Genomic DNA, 25777 nt, shown 5'->3' with positions numbered 1-25777 from the left:
CTGCTATCAACAAACTGCTGTGCATTTCCACAAAATCTTCGAAGAGTTGTCTAAGAAATCTTTCCAGTAAAAGACCCACCAAACCAACCTGCAGGACACATCAGAACCCAAAGTCTACCACACTTTCAGACTTTATGATTTACTGAAGTTATTTGAAGATTAAATGGATGCAGACAGACCAAAACTTGAACTATCACAGAGCATTAAACACTAAAATTCTTAAGAAACAAACTATGTCATTTGAACTAAAAATAAACAAAATGTATGTACTATCTTCCTTGCAGCATTACTCTTGGGGGTCAGATCACAAATATGTAGTGTATGTTTTCTGAAGTATTCAGAGAGATCAAAGCATAAACATTTATAATGAAACTTGATAGTCAAAGAACATTCTAGTACTCCCAATATTTTAAACTCCAGAACAATCTACTTACTGTGATTTGCCTATACAGCAGTAAAGGTAATTATGTAACCAGTAAATGTAAAGATACATCCAGTGACAAGGAGAATCTAGGGAGAAATCTAAAGTTTTTCACATCCAGAGAGAAAAAATATTTCATTTTCAAAGAAGATTAAATTAGAATACAGTTATTGTTATTGCAACTCAAGCCTCCACCTTAGCTGGTTTGAAGGTTCATATAACTAATGTGACATTCTGGGATCTAATATTTTGTAAGTCATACTCAATAACAGAAAATTAAAACACAGTATCACCTACACAGCAGTACAAATACAAGATCTATATTCTACCCATGCTACTCAGCAGTAGGAAATCAGAAGCTGACTGATTTAAAGCACATCCTCAAGTGACACCATGAGGGCGAAAAAACTGGATCCCCTGCAGTAATACTTAACTAAAGCTGGCAATAAAGGCAAATCTGGATACTGTTTTCAGTAGCAACATCTTACATATCTAACACAACTAGGGCTGTAAAGACCAAATTGCAGTATTTTACTGTAGACTGACAAGAGTCAAACCAGAGAACACAGTATACTTAATATTTACATATTTAATAAAACTTCTTGTAAACTGACTTCTGTTCAAAACATCTGTATCAATTTTATTTCAATAACTGATCATTATTAGCTTTGCCAACAAATACCCATTTTTACCTACTGTTAACACTTCCTCTTTCACACCACAAAATACTTATGAGGACGACTGCAAAATCCTGCCTAAGCAGAAAAACCTCAAGTAGATGAACTCTTTAAATTTCCCAGTCACTCCCCAATTCAGTGCCTACCAAGACACCCACTGCCAGTCTCCCTTCAGTGACTTATAAACATAGACTGCATCAATTACTTGGAACATCTGGGACTGGATCATTAGCTCAATTCCAGATGAACTGGTGCGGCCTACAACAACTTCTGTCAAGCATGAAAATGAAGCCGCAAGCACTACACATGCATCAAGTTAGCTGATCCCTCTAATCCATACTTCAAGCCAATGCCCCACATCATTTAGTGAGAACTTCATCCCTTACACATCAGGCATTCCATACAGCCCAAATCTGTTTGTCCTGACACAAAGGACAGGATTCATTTGCCTAAGCACAGTCATCTAAAACCAGTTTAGACTGTCCTGGGCATCCTGTCTGGCAGCCAGCTGACATTCCAGAGGGCCACAGATCTCTTGCAGTTCTTGTGTCACGCCCGCTCGCTCACTCTGCGTGGCTGCTGAGGATCCTGCAAGGCACCTCGAGTGGCACCAGACTGTGGCAGCAGCTCTCTGCCTACAGAGAGAGGTGCACAACTTTCCCAGGCATTGTCCTGGGAAAGGCTTTGAGAAGATCAGAGAAAAGAATGATAAACAATTCTTATCTTTATTTGCTGCACCTGTTGAACATGTGGAATGTGTTATGGAGATCTGTTTACCAAAGGGTGATTTCTTAATTGGCCAATGGTGATGGTGTTTAGATGGAAGGACCAATTGGGTCCACCTGTATCGTGACTGTCTATAAGGGCGACGGGTTTCTTAATAAGTATAGAAAAATAAAGTGATTGATCAGCCTTCTGAGAATCATGGAGTCAATGCTAGTTATTACCCGGCTGGGGGCTGTGACAACAGACACCTATGGCTGGACAGATGAACTGCACCTAAGAGGCTTCAGATCTGTCATAAAGGCATCATTCCTTGGCATTCTCACCATGCCCCAGCAGGTCTTGGGCTCCTAAACCACTGGGAGACAAATTCTCATGCTCAAACAAAAGACTGCATCCCGCAGTGATGGAGAATGGCTCTTCCTGGGACAACAGTGGAGGCACAGAAGTAACGTGAGGCCACTTACTAATGGATTTAAGTTTACTTCGTGCTACCTCCTTTGCTCCTCTTTGCCTTCCTGAAGGAAGCAACTGTACCAACGATAGTGCTGCCAAATGGTTCTCTTCTGTGCAATACATGCTGATGCTCGCTAACAAAATCTCAAACTCCTACCAGAAGAGACTCCTTTTTCTGCAGTAACCTCATAGGGGATAGACAAGATAAAAAAATACCAACGAGAACAGTGTTTGAAGAACAACAAAACTTGGTTCAAAAATCCCACAGAGTTCTTAAACCAAACTTACTCTTTCACATGTTATTTTTTCAGGCAGTTTCAGTTTTTCTTCAAAAAAATAAAAAATAAAAAAAGGCAGCAAGTAAGGGGAACAAGAGTCAGAAGCAGGAATAAGGCAAATATTTGCCAGTTAAATTTTGCTGTTGATCTGATCTCAAATTTTAATAAAATTCCCCTAATTTTTCTACAAGCAAAGTAAAATACAGCTCTCCTACAATCCATTGATCAGTTACAGAACTGAAAGAGGCTCACACCTGCTTTTGGGGTTTTTTTTGTTCTGCTGTATGCAACTGATCGCTTTTAAAATATTACCCTCCATGAATAGGACAAAATAAAAGAAGGAAAATGAGGACAAAAATACTAGACCTAACAGACTTCTTAAAAAAAATATTTAGGAGTGGCAATGGCACAAGCCACGATAATTATCTACATTTAATACAAGCCTATTCCAATGACATTAGTAGTTTATCCATTCTGCTCCACAGTTTCATGAAGGACTATGTTAAAAAAAGATTAATTCAAAAAAATTTAACATATCCCCAGTATTATTTTCCTAACTCCAAAGAAAAGTTAGTCTTACAGTTTACCTTACTACTGTCTGGATGAAAGACAAGACTTCACTACAGACTTAAATAAAGCTGCAATAAGCTCAAATAAGCAACTGAGCAAATTTTGCTCCCAAGTAAAGGTTCATTCCCATTTCTATATCTAGAATATTTCCTGTAAACCCAAGTACTTTTCTAATTTTTACCTATTAAAGTTAAGACAGTTTCTGCAAATCTTGCCATATTTTACATTTTTACAATATCTGTAAAATTACCACAGTCCACATGTTTAAATTAATTAATAAATAACTTTGTCCTTCCTCAGTTCTTGCAACTGGACTTTCTTTTGTTACAAATGTGCAACATTCCCCAAATGTTACTGAATATTTCCCAGCAAACTTACTGAAAACTGAAGATGCCATCAGTATCGCTGTACTTTAAAAATCCTCAATTTCACTGTCTTTACATCTTTCCTGAGACACATTCAATGGCCTTCTGAATCAACACTTAATAGTCTACAAGCTATTAGCAAATGAAGTCCAATTTTCTCAGTAAAAGGAGAAGAGAAAGATAACAGGTTCTCCAGAATTCATGACAAGGTCAACATCTAAAATAAGATTCAAGACTTAACAAAACAGCAAGGCTGAAAATAAAACTACATAACGTTATTGTTCTTCGAACATCTGGACTATGTTATTGCTCTATGCCACGCTATTTGGACCACACTGGACTATGTCCAGCATTAATAAGTCAGGTGCCTTTTAGGCAGGGGGAAGGCAAAAAGGTGTAGAAGGACACAGACCTTCCTTGCATGAGAAATCAAAGACAGGAAATTTTTGGCATTTTAAACACAAAGGTTGAATCACTAGCTGTAACATAGAAACTGATGGTATACTCCTCTATTTTAACATAAAGTAAAACATGCCTACCACAGCACAAATGTTTTGCTCCCTTATGAAATACCAGAATTAAAGCTGAGAAAGACAGTAACTTCTGAAGCACTCAGGAGTTCTGCTAAATGAGTGAGTACTCCCTCAGAGAGTTTCCTTATCCAGACACTGATTAAAATGAAAGCAGGTAATTCACTTCAAAACGGGAATAAAAAAAGAAAGAAAAAGCCCTAACAGAACTTTTACTCAATGCCTGGTAAATTTTTGTGAGCCACTTTACACATAAAAGACTCCCAATTTCTATCAAAAGTGATGGTCTATTTAACTGTTGAAGCCTTTCTGAATTCAGACCTCACTTGTGGCCAAAACCTTCATTCAGTTCCTTAAGCTGCCTTCTAAAAAAGCTGCCACTTCAAGTATCTTCTTGAAGTATAAACTCCACTATTTGCATTTAAAATATTCTGTAAGCTAACAGCCAGTCTTTGCTCAGTAGGCCTGCTTTAATTTCTATCGTTATTATTCCATCTCCAGAAGTAATTTTCTTTCTTCACAAATTCCTTTTGCTTATACATCAAGTATCCAACTCTCAACAGCACCAGCATTTTCTTCAGTGAATCTAATGACCTATTTTAAAACCAATGTATTTATCAAAAAAGTGGGTTTTATCTAGAAACCACTACCCGTAAACTGCAATAATATGCCTAGCATTATTGATGTATGTAAGTTCAGAAAAGTAGCAAAAAGAACCACCATATTTAGCTATCAGCAGCTAAGTCAAACTAAGTCAAATGATATCCATTGAGAAACTATTCAATTAAGGACATTTCCAGTACTTAATTCAGTGACACAGAATTAGCACCTGGGCTTAATGACTTAATGATTTCAAACTATCAGTTACATCACAGCGAGGGTAAGAGAGGCATTCATAAGTACCATGTTCATTCATCTTTAACATATATCACAAGTATACATGATAGGGGAGGGGCACTGGATATATGCAACATCAATGAGAAGGTTTACAAACAGGGAGCTTAAATTGGGATTTACTATTAGAGCGTGACAGTGACAAATGTAAGTCTACCATCAGAGAGATCATGATAGCAGCTAACATTTCCATTAGTTTTTAGTGTGGCCAATTTCTCCATGCTCAACTCCACTTGCATGTTGAAAATGTAAAACAGCGAGGCAGACTGACAAATAAAACATGGATCCTAGAAGCAGAAAGTGCAATATGAGCACACAGCAGATAAAATATTGAGAAGTTTATTTTTCTGCATTTTAGATCCATGTACCTTAGGAATTACAAGTTAGTGTTTGCACATGAAAACAGGCACACCACAGAACGCGAGGGGTTGCTAATGGCCTTTTGGCTCACTGACTCACCTGATCTCTGCCTTACACAGTCAGAAGTAGAGATTAAGAAAATATGGCAAATTATCTTTCTTTTACTCCCAATGCTGCCATTTCATGTGTGGGTAATAAAACTGGTGGTTTTAAGAGGCCCAACTCTCCTCAAACTGGACTTCTTAACATAGAATCATAAAATTATTTGGGTTTAAGGGACCTTAAAGATTGTCTAGTTCCAACCCTCCTGCCATGGGCAGGGACACCTTTCACTAGACCAGGTTGCTCAGAGCTCCACCCAATCTGGCAGTGAATTCCTCCAGAGATGAGGCATTCACAACTTCTCTGGGCAGCCTGATCCAGTGCCTCACCACCTCAAGTGAAGAATTTCTAGTCTAAATATACTTTTTTCAGCTTAAAGCCATTCTGCCATGCCTTTGTAAAACACCCCACTCCAGCTTTTCTGTAGGTGCCCTTCAGGTACAGGAAGGTGCTGTGAGGTCTCCCTGTAGCCTCCTCTGCTCAGGGCTGAACAATCCCAATTCTCTCAGCCTGTCTTCACAGTAGAGGTGCCTCAGCCCTCTGATCATCTTTGTGGCCCCCTGTGAACTCACTGAACGGATCACCTCTCTTGCTCTGCTAACCACTCTGCTCTTGATGCAGCCCAGGAAAGAACTGGGTTTTGGGGCTGCAAGCCCACATTGCTAACTCATGTCCAACCTCTCATCCACCAGCACCCCAGAAGCTAAAAAACTCACACCAGATCTGCAAAATGTGAAGTGCTTGGTATATGGCTAGGCAGCTTTAGTAGCTGCCATTTCTCTGATTTTGTGGGAACATGATCCAACTCCCAAATAATATAGAGAGACTGTACCCTCGCAGTTTCTAATGAGTTTGTAAAAATTGACTTGACACTGCTAAGAAATTTTAAACAAAACCAACCCACAGAGATATGTAGAAAGTTTGACTTTTATGTTCAATAGCCAACCTCACACTGTTTAAGTTCATTGACCAAAGGACTTTTATCAGGTCAACAAACAAAACAATCCATAATGATAAAAGGATTTTTTGTCAAATAGAAATCTACTCACGCTCATTGCTTAGGCAATCATGGAAGGCCATGCAGCTCCTGACATCTGATGAAAGGAAAAACATCTAATTTGAAGGAAGTAAGGTTTTTCTGCAGGCTCTTAAGACTTTTGCTCTACAACATCAGCCCTTCTCACCTTTCCTCAGGCTCCAACTATCCATAACTTTGAGGGCTTTTAAGTGTTTCTCAGTTGAACAGAAAATTTTCACATCAATTAAATATACATGAAGAAGTACCAGAAAAATTCTGGTACCATGAAAATCTTGTTGTCTATACTCCATATAGCTGGGAAATTCCTGTGCATTTAAAATTGTAGTTACTTCTTTTAAGTGTCTACATACACAGCTGGTTTTCAAAAGGCACTTTCCAGTTATCGACTACTCTTTCCAGCTGTTGCTGTGAAAGTGTATTTTGATGAACAAGCTGGGCAAAGAAAGTAGACACAAAATCTAAACCACAAGTCTTTAAAACTAAGATGCTTTTATAAATACAATATACAGAATGGAATTTCTGATTCAGGTCAATACTACAGGAGACCCTTCACCTCTCAAGGCATTTCAGACACTGAAATGATCCAAATGTAGCTTACTTGCTCATCAGTATTTATTAAAAATAACATATAACAGTAAGGAAATACTTCTGGTATTTCATAGATAGCAAAGATGAAAACAAACCCTTCAAGGCAAATATCCAACCAGTCAAGTGGAAGACTCGTGCAACATCTATGAAAGGAAACCCTTAGTGGGCATTAAATTTCTCCTGCGGCTGTTCACAATTCTAATGGGGTTTTTTTGGTTTGTTTGTTTTTTTTCCAAAATGTACTTTAAAAAATAAAAATAAGAAACAACACCACCCCCCCCAAACAACGACCAAATAATCAAAAACATGCAGACATAACGGAAAACACCAAAATAGGTTTTTTTTATTATGTAACTTGTTCTTAAAACTGACTCCAGCACTCCAGATAACCAACAGTTTTGGATGATAGATTAAACATATCTGGAAATCTTGTTAGTACCTTTTTAGAACTCATGTTTCATGCTTAATGAAAACAACAACCACCACCACCCACAAAATTCTTTGACGTTTTGAAAACGTCATTTAGAAACAGGAAGACAAAACTTGTAGCTATTACCCTAGAATATATTTAAAAAATCAGATGCACTTATCATTCTAGAAGCTATGCTGGTTTTGAGAAAACAACTGTGTCTGTCACATGTTTGCAGCTCTGTTTTTTTAATTAAAAAATGCTCTGAGTTGCATCGTGAATTCTTCCTTGAATTAATTTTTCAATTCACATCACTCTTGAACCTTGCTGTATTCATCCATTCTCTCTCTCCATCTTTTCATACAGTCCTTGGCTTGTTTACACATTCCCTCCCTCTCCCACTCAGCTGCTTCACTTTCCCACTGTTCTTTTACTGCCATTAGCAACAGTACTTGCACTCTACAGACAAAACACAACTCAGAATCTATGTTAATCACTGGGAGTAGCATATGACCTTGCTGGGAAAAGCAGCTTTGCACTGGTTCGGAACAGAAATCACATTGCAGCTCACGGTATCTGTCCTTGCTCTCTCAGGCACAGCCGTGTCCCAAACCACGTCCCAAACCACGCGCCCACCAGCTGCTAATAATGGAGGAGGAATGGTGGGGAGCAACTACAGGAAAGGGACTGCATAGTCCTTCCACAGTCCAGGAAAAGGACACCACACCACTGCAGGTGTGGTCAGCACGGTGAAGAAAACACAGGCCCAAACAAGAAGAGAAAAGTGAAAAAGTGATACACTTCTACCCCACACAAAAACTTCTGCTCTTTATATTCCCACACCCAGGAGACAGCTCTGAATGGTACAAAGGACCACAGTCACATCCTGACCAATTTCTAGGCCAGTGTAGCAATTACTTTATTATCACCATTCACAGGACTCTGTTGGTTTAAAAAGTCTCCTACCAGAGGATAAGAAAAATCAGAAATACACCCCAGAAATCCACATGCACTAAAATAACATTTATATTTTAAATCAAGCTAATGTCTCAAACATCAAGGTAGCTTCTGTACCTTTAATATGTCCAATCCCTTTTTCAGTCAAAAGTAAAATATTAAAGCTGTGCAGCACCCACACATCACAGAAACTAGTTAATCAGATTAAAGACTTAGGAAGACAGCCTTCCCTCAGAAGAACATCAGGGAATTGAAGATAACTGTTCTCATGCTTTAGGATCATACATACATTAATCAAGTATTTTGAAAGACGACAAAACCCAAAATTTTATATGCATATGCAGTAAGATAGAAGGATAATTTCTATTTATAAACCAGTCACATATGCTTTATCATCTAAAATCTGACAAATGCTTAAAGTCATGAAACATCATTACATTGTATGCCATTTACATAAAAATACACTAATGAATAAAGAAGTGCTTATTCATTATATGATACAAAACAGTATACTATACAGTATACACTAGTGCAACAAATGTGTACCAAATATGTCCTCTTACAAAGCTGATTATATGCTTTTAGATAGTGCTCAAATACCTTATGTCTGGTACTGCAATATGTTTAGCACGTCTTAAGAAACCCTATGTCTTAAGAAAACCTATGTCTGATCTCCCCTGTAAGGCCATTTGTAGTTTTAGGCAGATAATTTTGTCCTTATCCTGATTACCTTGCTCAACTGGGATCAAAGTAGTCCCTCACCTAGGAAATCAGAGGGTAACATAGCACAGACTGCCAAAAAGGTGAGGAAACACCAGTGGAAGCTGCTGAACTACAAACCCTGGAGAGAGGCCGCACAACGCGATGTGCACGCTGAGGTTCCGTCCACCACCTCCTCAGCAGCCTAATCTGGTTACCAACGGATAATGGCAGAGAAGCATTATCCTCCCCAAGGAACAAGGAAACCTGAGTGAGGAACGGTTCCTGGCTGGCTTTCCTCAGCAGCCTCCACAACTTGCAGGGCAATCACAGACCTCCACTCACACCAGTGTGTGAAATGCCTTTAAGATTGAGGCAGCGCCTGCTTTCCCACTGGCATGCATTCACTACAGCAGAAGTTACGGTCCATTTGTTTGCTGGGCCACAAGCACAGGATTATTTTTTTCCCCCTCCACATTCTTCCAACAATAGCTTGGATAGCCTGAGACAGTTAACATGGGGGCAAACTGAAAATCTGGTTCTTCCCTTTAATCTTCACTTGAGAAATCAGATTAAGATTCAACTGCTAAGCGTCACGTTTTATTTACATTTCTGCTTGTGCTCAAGAAAACTGGGAAAAAAATCCAGAAAGTTCCAGTAAGCCAACGTCTTGCATTCAAGATAAAATTAACATTACCACTTCTAAATAGCATTTCCAAACATACTCTGCAATTCTGTAACACATCTAGGCCGATTAAGTGAGCAAACCAAATAAGACAAGTAAAAAATCTGATCTCTGGAGTATCTGCACAATGCCTTCAGCTAGCCTCACAAATATTAAGTTAAACATACATACTGGCCACAACAAAGTGACATCTTGCAGAGAGAAAAGACATTTCTCAAAGGCTGCAGAATCACTAACCTTAAAACACTTTCTTCTATGTTGCATATATTAGGAGGATATACAGAATATTTGCAAAACAGAAGACCGCAGCCAAACCATTGTTAAATTTAGAAAAAAAGATTAAAAAGTTTTCTTAACAGTAACTAAGGTTTGTTTTCCCTTGCAGTTTCATAACACAACATCAGAAGACCAAATTCCTTGTAAATGTGGTAAGCAGTAGTTTTAAGAGAGACCAACAGCTACATAATCATCCTACACACTGTTAATTGTATCTGGCATTACTGCTCAAAGCTCCTACACAGAATGTCAGCTGACTGCCTGAACAGTACTTTGTTCTTAGTGCCTTTGTTAATGACGAATTAAATTATACAGAAGAGAGCTCCACAACCACCCTCACTTTATAAACCTCGACCATTACAGAACGACAAAAATCCTACAGCTTTGCCTAGAGAATGCAGTTATTTCTTAACATGCTGCAACTTGTATTCTTAATCTGCAAGTTACCACAATTCATGTTTACACCACGAAGAACTGTGTTGCCTCACAGGAAGGAAACAAAGATGAAGAAAAACATTTCCAAGAAAAAAAAAAAATCTCAGCAAGAGTGAGCTTGGAACATATTCCGTTCTAGAAAGACCATGACTTCCCTTGCACCTTGCAAATGAAAAAATATAAACATTAGAGAACCGCCCCTATTTTTTTTTAGACTGTACAGTCCAGACATAATTTCACTGCTCTGTTCACAATCATTATCTCCTTCAGTCTCTGACATACGAAAGAACGAAGTGAAAAACATACATTTCAATAAAGAGTCTTTCCCAGGACTCTCAGAACTACCGTTTCAGCAAATTCAGACAATAGATTTAATCTTAATCTGTGATCCTTATAAATCATCTTTTTAATGCAAATCTGTGTATATCATCACCTGTGAAAGCACAGCCATCCTACCTCATCCCTAAACTTGCTGCAAAGTCCAATGACTGTGCCTCAAGTCTCTCTAAAAATAATACTACATATATAGAAAGTCATCAAGGTATTAAGCTCAGAGAATCTGGCTGACACGCAAACCCCAAGGGGTGTCCTAAAGATAAAACATAAGTCTAATTTTTAACGAAAACACAACCATATAGTCTGTATTGCTTTACTGACCTACTTTCCATTGGTTTGTGTAACAATACACTGTGCAGTGAAGGAAACGTAGTAACATCCCAGGTCTTTATTAAATATACATCCCCAGCTCTACCAGCAAGGCTCTTCTTTTATGGCTATGCCGAATAAGTGAGAATTTCTTCACGTAACAGGGCAGGTTAACATCCGCATGTTTACAAAGCAGTATAGTAAAATCTGCCTTATGTCGCAGAGGTGGCCAACACAAGTAACACCGGGGCGAGAGGGGTAAACACAACGCCAACATAAAAATGCACAGCGGAATCGGCTAGAGTAGTAAATAATTGAGATCACGGGCCATCCCACAAACCCAGGCACGGTTAAAATTCCAAGAAGGGCTGGAGCTGCCACGCTCGGTGCCCCGGTACCCTCCGGCTGCTGCACGTAGCATCCATCGCCCAGCGCCCGGCTCGGGCGGAAGCCGAGCCCGCCAGCCCGAGATCCCGACCTGCCATACCAACCTCCCCGGCCCGCCCGGGCTGCCGAGAGCCCCCGCAGCCCCGCGCCGCTCCCCAAGGGCACGGCGCTCCCCACTCACCGTCCCCCACAGCCATCATGCCCGCCGGTGCCGCGGGAGGGCGGGCGCGGCGGGTCCCGGCCGGATCCCCGCCGGATTCCTGCCGGCTCCCTGCCGCTACAGCCGCCGCCTCGCTTCAAAATAGCAGTCCCGCCTTGCGAGGGAGCCTCCGCGCCGGCCCGGCCCCGGCCCGGCCCCCCGGGCGCTCCGCCCCCGCCGTCAGCGCCCGCCGCAGCCCCCGCCACCGGGGACAGCCCACAGCCCCGGGGGAAGCTTTTCCCCCCACCACCGCCACGGAACATGAAACCAGAGGAGAAGAAGGAGCCTCGGTTAAGGACGAGCACTCCGCAGAACAGAGATCAACCAAAACGTAACATAACACGAAATGAAACAAAACAGTAAAGCCACAGGAAGTAGGAAAGGGCTCCGTTGAAGAAAGCTGCTGCCTCTTTTTTTGAGTTTTCGGAAGACTTCTTTGGAACCCCACCCCGCCACACCCCCTCCCGCACCTTTGAAAGAGAAACTGCTTCCAAAGCATGTGTGCAACACACGCTGGGGAGCATCAATGACAGCCTGCCCAAACCGGAGCTGCTGATCAGTTTGTACCTGAATCTACGTTTTGGGTGACATGCTGAGAGTAGAGTGCAATCCAACAGTGATCAAAAAAAAAAGAGTAGCAAGTAAGTAGTACCAATTTACTTAGTCTTGCCAAAAGAAAAGTTTAAAACTGAGGCAGACTGCAGCATATGCTGTTGCACAGAGCATGAGAACCACGCATTTCCAAGGAGCCAGACACACTTCCCTGTAGTAATAATCTAAAAACTCAGTCAAATTCCTTAAAACCAGTGAAAGCATCAGCCTGATGAGGCCCTTTTCTTCCAAATGGGCTTGAACTGACCAGTACCCCTCACTGGTCAGTAAATTTTCCTATTTAAAATGATAAGCCATCGGGAGGAGCAGCTGAAATGGAAAATGATTTTGACCACTTCCATTGAGCACACCAAAGGAATACATGCAGCTCAAAACCTCTGTAAAATCATCATGGCAGCTATCACCAGTATTCCCAAACGATATATATTCACGTTGTGCTGCACTGGTGAGCTCTATTAAGAGTATGTCGTCACTGTCTCCATAGTAACTATTTCCAAATAGAAAACAGCAAAGGGAAATAAAAAACAATAGTGTAATGTGGAAAAACAGATACACAGTAGTGCTAATGGATTTTTATTCGCCCCTTTTTTTTTCCAGGAGAACATGTATTTCAGCTGCATCTTTATCACCCATAACACAGCTCCCCTACACCATGATACCAACATCACATATCCTACCTGTCATATTATGTGTTTGTAAAGCCAGTCCATCGAGCAGTTAAATAATAAAATGGAAAAAGTGCACGGGTTGAATAGAGACGTACAATTTATCTTCTGCCCAATCATTCTGCTGAGTGCAGCAGGGTGCTCAATATAAATAGTTTCCCTACTTTTGTTTTAATTCCCTGTCTCAATAATGACACTACTATCCGATACAGGAGTCTGCTTGAATTCTCTTCAAGAAAACAGTATTTACAAATCTCAGGCAGCAGAAACAAATGCTTTTGTAGTGCTGAGATTGGCTGCCAGTTCTGTTTCCATAGAAATGAACATTCACTTGCTGAAAAATGGTGATGGGGGGGAGGGGGGGGGTGCTTAAAGAATCTTCTCCAGTTTGGAAGGCTGCATATAGTTCTGGCGGAGTAAAAGGGCAAAACTAGCAGCATGTGTAAGGTACTGCTTAACAGGCAAATATCCTGATATGATTCTTTTAATACACATCATTATGAATGTAAACAAATCCCAAGGTTTGCATAGCAGCTCATTCATTCACATAATTCACATGAAAGAAATGATCTCTGATTTTACTATTACACATCTTAGAGTGAAAAATAAAAAATCAAGGGTCAGCTGGAGAGGCAAGCTAGCAGTGGAACATTATTTAAGCTGTAAGTCACTCTCATCAAGCAAAAGCACTAAGATTCCTAACCACTTCCCTTGTTAGACATGGCACCTCCTCATGTGTTGGCTTTTGAAACTCCTTGTTACATCCCACCCCAATTATTCCATCCAAAAGTGTTTGAATGTGCCTTCCACCTTGTCCACCCTCAAAGAGGATCCGTCAGTCCCTAACGGTAACTCTGTTCTCCCCTTTCTCTTTACCATTCCATCAGAGACCAGATTCAATAAAGGAAAGAGGTAACATAAGACTACAGGGACTGCTCTCACTAGATCCCCTCCAGCACACTGAAAAAGTAAGATATTACATCTACCAGTGTGCTAAGATGGCAGGAAGGAGACCTTTTCCTGTCCTACCTGTATGTCTCCCACATACCTAAGCATACCAACATGATGTCTTTTAAACTCTCAAGTATTAGATCAGTATTTTTAAAATATATATTTGTTTTGACTATGAATAAAGTATGGAAAACATTTTTGTAATCAGGTTGTTTAAAGCTGCAAGCTTTGACTCTTTATTCCTTTTTTTCTTCCTAAGTACATGCTGAATAAAAAGACTGAACAACGGACGTTAGTATTATTTGATGAGAGAATCCTAAGTCACATCTCTCTCAGAAACTAGGTCAACACACCAAATATTCACTACCACAGCAGCGCAACTCAGGGCTGTGAAGAAGATGACATATTCTGAGGTTGTATTAACCAGTCCCTGTCCACCACACACCAAACAGGACCCCCATCAGTACACTCACTCTACTTGGACAGTAACTCCACCCGGAAAAAAGCCATTTCTTTTGCTGTTAAGAAGGCCCACTATGGCGTTTAATGATATTAAAGCCAGTTGAAGCGGTTTTGTGCTTTCCACCCTGCCTCTGCCTCCCCCCACTTGGGAAAGACAACCCTATTCCCCCCCCCCCCCACCATCCCAAACCCTACTACAAAACAGACAAAACAACAACAACAACAAAAAATCCTCAACACTGTAACAGATGTATTTAGCCATTACTATTTGGCCTTTATCCAGAGATGTTTGATAAAGCTCCTGAAAGAAAAGTTGGAACCAAGGCCACAGGAATTCAACAGTAACTTGAAATCTACATGTGCAAGCAGTAAATACAAATTGTCCTTCAGAGAATAATGAAGCACAAAGCCAAGATAAAGCACTAAGAATGGAAGAATACCTTTTCAATAACATTGAAAAACTGCCTAGATGGAAGCAACAGATGAACTAGGTTCGAGCAAAAATACTGAAACCAACACATTAAGAGGGATTCTGTCATTTACGGTATCAAAACAGAATCACAGTAACTTTTGCATAGAAATTGCCACCTACAAGACAAAATACATGGTTTATACTGTCATAGGTCAGCATTAGTATCTGTGTTTTGCACATGAGATAAAAATAGCTTCAAAATAAACTTTCTCAACTCTCTTAAATGGAGACAAAAGGGACAGAAGTGCTATGTTAATTAGTCCAGCAATGTGGTATATATATTTTCATATATTTAAATTATTCCAATGCTTATATTCCCCTTTGCAACTTTCTCTGCTCTCCTGAGAACTACTGACAGAAAAAATACACATGTAAAATGCATCTCTGAATCTCTCAAACCTATGAAACCTAAGCAGCTGTATTAATGTAAAATGCAAAAAGATAATGGTTTACCCTTTCATAATGACTACATTTACAATCTAACAGAACATAAACATTTGCATTTTTATGTAGAACATTCTTCCCCAAATTAGAAGGCTGTGGGTTTTTACAAAAAAATATACATTTTTGCAAATCAATTTTTAGGTTCAAGAATAGCAATGTTTTATTTCAAAGCAAAATGCAGCATAAAAACTATGTCTAAGAAAAGGCAACAAAAACACTATCCCTTTGAACTTAAAGTCACTTCTGTTTTCACACTAACAAGAAAAGGGTGAGAAAATTTAAAATTAAAAAGGTATATTTTAGTACATTAAGGAATTATATACATTCCTCAAAGTATTTCTACTCTTGAACAGTTACACTTTTTAGATACAGCAGACCATAATCAATGTAGTTACTTTGAAAGACAAATTAATATGAGGAAACTCTTCCCGATAAACAAGATCTATTGATTCCTTGCAGAAGACAATGAGGCTTCCAAAACTGACTATGCTAAAGCCACTACCACAGCACCTCCTTTGTTTTGCTGTTATGTAACACTTTTTTTCATAATTTACAGTTTTAAATTAAATTTTCATACTAAAAAATACTGTAGCAGAGAAGCAGTAAGAAGCAAGAGGTATTTTCTGCATAACTGGTTGTCTTTTCTTGAAATACACCAAAATAAGGAGCTCAATGAAGTTTTAACTTCAACAATTAAGTTGTCTTTGAATGCTGCAGTCTCCTATTTCTGTAATTGAAAACTCCATGTGTTATAATCATGATACATCATTTTAAACAGAGAAAGTATCAAACACACCCATCACTAAAGTACATTTTTCTCTTAGAAACATACTAAGGATAAAGGTTCATCTGATCTTTTTTCCCATACATGAACACTTTGCAGCATTCTTCTATCCTCTACTGAGCACATCTGTAACTCGTTAAATATTCACTGCTTGTTTCCATGCAGTTTCAACACCTTTTCCAATTGTATTCTGACCACAATCCAGCAAATAGTTCCAGGAAAGTGTACAAGCTTGTTTCACCAAGCGCCACATTTTCTTAGCATTTACATGTTGCTATTCATCCATCTCACATTGATAATGCTAGTATTGAAATACTTATCTTGCATTAATCTAAAGCTGATAAATATATGATCTTTCATACTCACCACTGACGTTACTTAAAATCATATTGTCAGAGTTTCTTATTTCATCAAATTTTGCAAAGATTGTTTGCAACCTATAAAGAAAAAAACAACAAAGGATTTTTACATGTCTGAAATCCCACTGGCTACTGATAAATACAGAAATCAGTTTATTAGCATATATAAAGCAGCAATGCAAAATATACAAGGGATTAAGTGTATAAAGAAACAATTCCTAAAGGATTCCTCTTTAGCTGAGCATCTTCACAGAAATGCATGGAAAACAAAGTAAACTTAGCAAAGAACAAAAACCATGTTATTAGCATGATTAAAAATAACCTTCAGGTTCAGTAATAGCACATATCGGGTATATATAGTGTGTATATATATTCATTCATACTCAACAATAAAAGGTTACAATTTGAACTATGGAATGTTCACTTACAGGAAAAAAAAAAAAAAGGATTGCCATTTAATTTGTTCTAAGACTATTAATAATTTTCTTCAAAGTTTCTGTTCCACAAAATTTCCTCAGTTTGGTTATGAAAAGAGCTCCGTGCTAGTTAGCACTTCCACAGGGAAAAAAACCCCAAACAACAAGACTTTCTTCGAAACTTAAGATATCCTAAACACTTAAATGTGTCCAACCCATACACCACTGATTTTAACTGTCACAACAGAGAATACACTGCAAATGTTTTGCTACAGCAAACAGACAAACAAAACTCAGAATAAACCGAACTAAAAAACTCCACAATCCTACATTTGCAATCTAGTCCCACAGGGCAAAAAGGGGTGTTCAATCAAGAAAGCTGGCAAAACACTTCAACAGCCCTTTCTCATCACTTCTGCAGAAAACTCCATAAAAGCAGTGGAAGTATCTCCCAGAAAAATGGGACCCACGCATTAACAACAGATTTGTACTGACACTGTTCAGCTGCAAACAATTGAGAATATTTTCTTGTATTTCTCAAAAGACTTCTCTGAATTTTAGACTACTTGGAATATGGTAATATGTAACATGCACATGGGATTTTAAGCTCCAGAACTATCAGGACTGAATCCTGATTTTAAATGAACAAAGATATGAACTACAAATGCATTACAATCTGCAGGTTTCTGAACAGGTACGGTTCAGCTACATCAGAAGAATCAGAGACTATACTACCCAATTCAAAATTTGCACTGATAGGCTGTCTTAACAATTCACAATCCCAACTGTTTTATGACAAAACAAAAATGGGTAAAAACTACACCTGGGTAGGAAAATTCTCACAAGGAGAAAAGTCAAGGACACAGGAAGATTTCACTTCAGCATTTCATTATGCACACACCACTTTTATGCAATGATCCATGCAGAGAGGCTACATTCTCTGAGACTTGTATATATCTTTCACTCACTGGGACCTCCTTTATCTAAAATAAACCTCATTTACCTAATAATGAAGAATGCGATAAAAAAATGAAATGCAGACAACAGCATAAAAAAAGTTGAGCCTTCCCCCCGCTTTCCAACAATTTGGGACTCTCAGGATGCATTATTTTTACTTTCCAAATACTTCAAAGCAATATGCTACAGAGCAAATTTGTCCTGGACTTAGTAGGCCCACAAGAACTATACAGATCTCCACAAAAAGGCCTAACCTACTGCAAAGATCTTAAACAAAACAACCAAAAACCCTCTTAATCATTTAAGTCAATAACCCCTAACATAGATCAGCAGTTATTCTACCATCTCAACTTATCTCAAAACTAGATGTAGCTCAGTAGTAGTTTGTCTAATCTTTCCCTAGCACACTCACCAGCTTGTGTCTGGAATCTATTATCCCCTCTCCTTTTTGCACCACCATTGCATTTCCAACCAGTGCTGCCACAGCAAAATGTCTGAAATGGCAGCAATTCACAAATGTCACTGCTTTACTATTAATCCTCAAGTTTTGAAAAGATCAGTTTTGCAAACCAAAGGCAGTATATACTGAAATGGGGTTTTCTGCACTTTGACTTGAAAAAGTAACACTTTTGCAATGAAATTGTTTTGGGGTACTGGAATTTACTAATGACACATGAAATCCCATTAACATGCTATGTGCTTTCAACCGTAGGAAGCGAGAAGTTCACATGAGAATCAATATCTATAACAATGCATTAGGCCATCTTGCTTTCATAACAAGAAGTTAATGTGTTTGCCTCATATGTTTGTGTTTATCAGGGACTGTTGTGAGTTTCCTTCCATAGTGCTGGATTCCATAGCAAGCACTGCATTAGCATTTCACCTAGTTAATGAGGAACACTGAACAGTATATCTAAAAGGCTAAAACTGTCATCCTGAGAGAAACTAAATATGAGAGATTAACAGATTTGCCTTAAAATTTCACTTTGATTTTTGCACCCTGTAAAGCTGATGTTATCCACTTGGCACAAATATTTTAGAAAATTCAAAAGAAAAAAAGTATTTCCTGCTCTTTTGAACTTTGTTTTCAAAAATGCTTTCCTGAATGTTTTAAACAGAAGCTAAAAGCAAAATGCTTCCTTGTAAATATGTTACAATAATAGACATGTTGCCTCCCACTGTGGGCAAAATATTTGGTAAAGTATTAACTATAAATAATAAAAAAATTGTGTTTGTCAGCACTGGACACTACATTGTCAGTGTTGCAGGCTGGAGAACAACACACAGTACTGCCACTCCTCAAACTTTCAAAGCATGTCGTTATGACCAGAGACACACTCTACAGTATTTGTCATAATTGCAACAACAACAACAGAAGAGTCAATTATAACACAGCTGTCAACATGATAAAGCACTACTGTAGAACCAACCCTCTCTTTAGAAGAGCTTACAGGATCTGTAATTACTACTTTGCAAAGTCTCTCACAAGTTTCTCCCTCCCTCCTCTTCTTACTACCTTCTTCTCTTATTTCTTCACATGGTGACAAGCAGCAAGGCAGTATGGGCTAGAGTCTCTAAAATTATTGCAACCACCATCAATTTAATGATGTTTACAGGAGGTTCAGCTCCTGGCAAAAGAAAGCCTGCCAACAGGAGTCCAAGAAATTCTACAGGGCTGGATGAAGACCAGTTTTCCTGGCAATAAGGAATGCTCTTTGAGAAGGGAAGCATTGTTACTCCTTCATCTCATACCTGCAAGCCCAACTCTGGATGTGGCAATCATAATCAACCACTCAAGTCACCACACGTCACTGGTGGATAAAAATACTATTTCCTTTTCCCAAATAGCCATAGACAGGTCTTCCCCAACTTCTGATCCAGATGGGAAAATTCCCATTAACAAAACCAAATGTTTGGGACAGCAGATACTTCTGGATGGGCTGTCAGTGAATGAATGGATGAATGAATTAAGTTGTAGCACTTTAAATGGGGGCTCCTGGCAACCTGCCAAACCCTCTCCTCCAGGAGGCGACAGGTCTCAATCAAAATATGAACATACTGTGGTGAGGATGGGCAACAGGAGGAATACATAGGTACTCTGCTAGGACCCAGCTTGAGCTGACATGCACACACATGGAAACATGGAGGCTTCCACAGAATGTGCACAACACCTCACACTGAAAAGCTGTTTTTCATGACCATGTTTGATGGAGTTCAACTGTTCATATCATGGGCAGAGGGGGATCCCTAAATGTATGGACTGTGTGGTGAAAAGGCAAAAGAGCACAACTCCCCTGTCAAAAGCAGAAGGAAAAAGAAGAAGAAGGGATGGTGAACTAGTCTGTTAAGTTTATGTCCAAACTGAGTCTAAAGCAGGAAATGGCCCATATGAAGCTTTGCAGTTGTTTCTCCATGTTTCCCCTTTCCAAGAAAAAAAAAAAAGATTTTGAAGACATGTGTCCACATCTGGACACACAGATGGACCTCATCTACAACTTGAACTAGACAGATAAGTAGAATGTGCATACCACATAAAATGTGGTATTCAGAAATGCATACTGCAATATGCGTCAACATTTTAGGAAATGAAGTTTTGGCCCTAGACATCGGAACTAAACAAATGACTGTTTTTTTACATTTCTGTGTCTAAAGCAACAATGGGAGAATTTGTCAGATGAATTCCTCAATGATAAAAGCTTTTAACACTCAGACTAAATAACTGCTATCGAGAGCCACGTATACTATTTCCATTCAGGGAAGATGAACCACACAAATTCCATACTGTAAAACATTCAGTTTGATCCATAAAGAACAAAACCTCTTCAGTATTTTTGGCTCACTGAACAATAAATATAATATCCATTTTCAGTATTCACAAATATATTAGCACTACTGCTTTCAGGTCTGACACCAAAGACCTTTCTGGCAGCAATTATAACAAAAGGGAAAACAACATCCAAATTTCCAACCACTGACCTGATGCTGATTGTTCTGGAAAAGGAAAAAGCTTTGCTTGTTCTTCAAGCAAAAAGCATAATAATAATCTGAGATTTCTAAGTTAAAAAATAACAAATAGGAAGAGGAACTCACTGATTTTATTTATAAACAAACTCACCAATTAATCTCAGTAAAGAAGAGAAATGCACTGAAGAAAAATAAATAGTAAATAAGTCGAATTGAACTACAAAAGTAAGATCCCATATTTTATTCATTACTTAGATTACAACAGGCCCAGTAAAGCCCTGTAGAAAATCCAGTATTTTCCACAAAGGCAAACCCTACCAGGTGCAGATTAGAAAACCTTTTAAGCCTACTATTATTAAAGTACTGTCTGATTGGCTTTATACAGACACAACATGTATATACCATTTGCATATTTAAGGAAGTTGAACAATTTCTCAAAACAATGCTTGATTAACTTTCCTGCCTTCCTTTCAGCAGACAGGAGCTCTTATTTTCAGTGCTCTAGGATGGAGTGCATTCAAGCAGCAACACACAGCTCTGTAATGTGTAAATTGTTATGCAAACTAAACAAGCCTACATTCTATTGATTCATGTGTGCACCAAACACCAAGGTAATAGATTTTTTCTGCTAATATTTATGTTTACATGTAATTTTTATTGCACTGACTTACAGCAAAGGAGCTGCAATGCAGTTCTTTAAGGCTGAACTCAACAACTGAAAGCAGCTGTGTCTGAACTACAGATTATCTGTAATACCTAAAACCCTTAAAACCTACCGAGACGCACACACATGAACACAGATTCCCCTCAAAATAATGATGATACTCTACATCAAAGGGTTTTTTCCCACAGATCATAGTTCCTGCATAACCACCTGAAAATTTTACTGCATCTAAGCAAAGGGAAAACCTCTGACAGGCACGGGGGAAGAAACATCTTAAATGAGGTCTGCCTCTGAAGGAACAACAGTCTGAGCTACCACAGAGCTAATCTGTCTTTCCTGAGCTTTGTCAAACGCCTTCTTAGTTGTGTGAAGGCATAAGACAGGACTACAGGAACTCTGCTTTCTGTCAGGGATGGATGGGACAGAGAGTAGCAGTCTTGAGTTTAACTCAAGCAAATCATAACTCCCCACTTTATCCCAACCTGAAACCTACTGCAGAGGACACTGCACTGACACTCAGCTCATGTACTATTTAATACTAGTCCTGACTGTCAGGTGCAAAACTATTGGAGATTTAGTGGCACCAACCCATTTAACATGCACCGAGTAGAGTCTTGCTTCTTTATGTAAATGCAAATTATACAACCATGCTTGCTTTCAGATCAGGGGGAATTTTGCATTCAGCTGATTCAGACAGTAGAAACAACAACTTGGCACCTACTGCAACTAAATTAGAAGCTGTTGATTGTCCTGAGGATACAAAGCACCTATGGTGCTTAATCCTATTTGGATCCCAAGATGTTCTCAGCTTGTATCACATGGAATTGTAAACGGCGAGTACTGAACTTAAACTTACAGTCAGACCCAACATTCATTGCAAAAAAGTTGTGGTATCTGTACTCTTTTGTTCTCTGTACCAAAAGATGTCCAAGGCCCTACCTTAATGCAAGGAAGATCATCTTGGGTATGTTCCACTTATTTGCTAAGAAACTTAATTTTTTTGAATTGTAGTAATAATATGGCCTAACTTCTGTGGTAACCATATAATCCATTACTAGTCTAAAAATAGGACTATCGTTAAATAGAAGAGAATGTGTGTGACTTCTCATTCTCACAGGCAGACTAAACTTGCATCTCAACAGGCTGAACTCTGCCTGGAATGAGAAACAATAAATTCAACACCCCTCTTCCGTGGAGTTTTCTTCCATAGAACCCTAGAATGGTTTTGGGTCATCCAGTTCCAACCCCTCTGTCATGGGGTGGAATAACATTTCATTAGACCAGCCTACTCAAAGCCCCATCCAATCTCACCTTGAACAGTGTCAGGGACAGGGTATTCACAGTTTCTCTGGGCAACCAGTTCCAGTGTCTTACCATTCTCATAGAAAAGAATTGCTTCCTAATATCAAACCTAAACCTATCCTCTTCCAGTTTAAAGCCCTTGACACTGGTCCTATCACATCCTTGTAACAAGTCCCTCTCCAGTTCTCCTTACACCCTCTTTAAATATTGGAAGGTGCTCTGAAGTCTCCTAAGAACCTTCTCTTAGGAGAGTTCCGTTTTAGCCCTTAGTTTAGTTTTTTAGATGGGTCTGATGAGGCACTCATCTGATATTTTCTCTGAAATCAAGTAGTAGACATATTCAGCTTTATCAAAAAGAAGTGAGATGAAGGTGATGGTAAAGTGGTATGCTATATATAAGGAGTTAACACATTTTAAGAAGTATAAATTGTTTTAACAAGGAATTTTAAAGATTTTATGGAATAAACAGTCTTTCTCACTAAGTACAATTTCAAGCTCTGTCTAGCTTCCTTAATTAATCAAAGGTAGAAACAAAACAATGTTTTGTTTCATATAAACTAATATGATAATACTACTAATAATATAATAACTAATAACAAATTTTCTTTCATATAAACTAATCAACATACAACACAGTCAGAAACTCTAGTAACATCATACTGAAAGGCAAAGCTAACTAGAATCTAAAATACATATTGCAGTAATTTTAAAACAGAGTTTTTAGTGAGTTTAAAGTTCAGATAAAGAACAGTAAAACATAAATGGCTCAGAATTACAAAATCAAAACAGCTAGCTCACCTTCCAGGAGGAATTCCTCTTTTTGTAAGATCTATTCGTACTTTCTCTCCCACATGTCTATAAACCTCTACGATGGCTAGTATGGCAGCATCTCTCACCTGTGAACAGTTTAAATTGTTAATTTCAGGGTTATAGAAACCAAAACAACATTTGCTGACCGGCCACACATCTTACAGTTTCTATGGCCCTGTATGCCAATTCAGTTGAAACAGTGAGAGTGAAAAGGAAAGGAATTACAACAGTGATATCAAGATGGCATTTGTTCCAAGTTAGAGCATGCCCAGATGGTAAAAAATCCTAGAAATAACAGCTTTAGAGGGAATTTCTGGATCTGACATAAGAATAGCATTTGTGGAAAAAACGTGCTTTATCTAGGACTCGCTCACAGCGGGCAATACTTTCCAAAGTTAGCTCCTGCACTCAAGTCTTGGCATTTCATCTTGCTTTCATCTGTTTTGACATCCAGCAAGGTCCTTCTGGAAGACTAAGACTGCCCACAAGAGTGGACTAAAGTGACTGGCATTTTCTTTATTTCAGCTGGAATCAGGTGGCATGACATCAGCACAAGAAAGGGAATAAGACAGTGAAAGGGGAAAGAACAGGGGAAAGAAAGGAGATAGAGTGGCTCTTCAAAAATTTTAAACCATGGTCATCACAATAGAAACTGCCAAAAATGCATTTTAGTAAATGCTATTATTCTCTATAAAAAATGTCTGTAATTAATTTAGTATTACTCTTTGTAGCAGTTCAAACTAAACATACAATTGCTCTAGCAAAATGTGAAGTACATCTTTGCTGATCATTAGTAAACAGGACAAATTCTCAACAGAATTTCTCTAGAACAGAACAACGCTATGCAGACAGGGGAGATAAGAACTTTACTGCATTCAGAAATTAAGCATAAAGACCAATCCTGTTTAAAAGTCCACCTCCTACCAATGCTATCTTCTCCCTTACTGCATTCATAGTCTTTTCCCTCAAACACAACTTCAAAAAAATCAAGATATTTTAACCGTTTCCACTGGAAGATTTTATGAGGTTCAGATTCACCATTATGAACTACTTCCTGATTTTCACTGCAGATGTTTTTGCTTACTTTAATGATTTTAATGACAGTCCTTGCATGTTCTTAAATGCCATTTGGGTTCCAATTGGAAAATAATTACACATAATGTTAACTTCAGCAAATTCTGCAAACTAGCACAGGTTTCATATAAGGGCTGCTTCTGGAGGTAATTTTTTGTGTCAATAGCTTATTTTTTTATTTATTTCCTTTCAACATGCTCCGTAAGAAACAATTACTTTCAGCAATTACTAGTTTCAACTTCTGAAGACAAAACTAAAGGGACCAGCATATCATGATACTGCTGCCTTTGCAACTCTAGTTTCATCTTCCAGTGAATGGAATGATTAAGAAGAAATTTGGCTTACTTTTTCTCATGGTAGAAAATAATAATCTGCTGCACACAAGGACTCTTATCAGCTTTTCTTTGAATGTTACATTTATTTTGCTTTCACTGCTCTGTCAAAGAATAGTTGTTCAAGACCCAGTAAGTACTGAAATCCTTACCTGACTGTTGGAGTCACCAAATGCTATACACAGATGTGGTACCAACTTGCTGAGGATTAATGGCTGTGCACCGTAACTAAAAGAAAAAGATGAGTGTTTTTAAGAAAAAAAAACAGAAAATAATTTTTGCAGTAGTGAACTTTTGGCTTAGATTTTACAGAATACAAACAGACATCAATCAAGCTCTGTCTCTCTCTTACTAGTCCTTTATCTACTTTTAAATAAGATCAAATTTCTGTAACTTTAGTCTTTCTTTCAGAAAGCCCACTACTTGTTTGGTTTTTCCCATATATTAATTTAATTGAAGCAGACTCCCTAAAGGATTACTTTCAGAGAAGAATGACATTCAGAAGGATAGAACCATTACATCTCCATAGAAACAAAAAGCTTACATGTTTAATGTAGCAACAAGACACAAACACACTCCTTCTCGGGATCGGTAATTCTTGTGTTTAAAACCAACAGCAAGGCGTTCCCAAATGTACTATAAAAGCAGAAATAATGGTCTTTAATTACCAGAAGCACAATACAATGTAATTCTATTCCATATAATTACATTCATAATAGTTGCAAAAAAAACAACAGAAGGCAGGTCCACTGGAAAAATGATAAAATTAACTTATGAAATGCACAATACGGAACACAACACAGATTAATTCTAC

General features: G+C 38.5%; 1 protein-coding gene across 14 annotated transcripts in view; it reads right to left on the bottom strand.

The window, feature by feature from the left end:
• CLASP2 (cytoplasmic linker associated protein 2) overlaps positions 1–25777 on the bottom strand; it is a 143819-nt gene that overhangs the window by 89744 nt on the left and 28298 nt on the right. For all 14 annotated transcript variants that reach the window (XM_084219605.1, XM_084219614.1, XM_084219615.1 and 11 more), the window contains exons 4-7: positions 25508–25599; positions 25116–25191; positions 23546–23643; positions 16452–16522 (exon numbers count right to left, since the gene is read on the bottom strand). In XM_084219605.1, the coding sequence (XP_084075731.1) occupies positions 16452–16522; positions 23546–23643; positions 25116–25191; positions 25508–25599 (337 nt within the window). The remainder of the gene's footprint in view (positions 1–16451; positions 16523–23545; positions 23644–25115; positions 25192–25507; positions 25600–25777) is intronic.

Source organism: Fringilla coelebs, assembly GCF_963513975.1.
Source record: "Fringilla coelebs genome assembly, chromosome: 1".
In the NCBI taxonomy this organism is placed as follows: Eukaryota; Metazoa; Chordata; class Aves; order Passeriformes; family Fringillidae; genus Fringilla; species Fringilla coelebs.
This window is presented reverse-complemented; position numbering and strand designations above follow the sequence as displayed.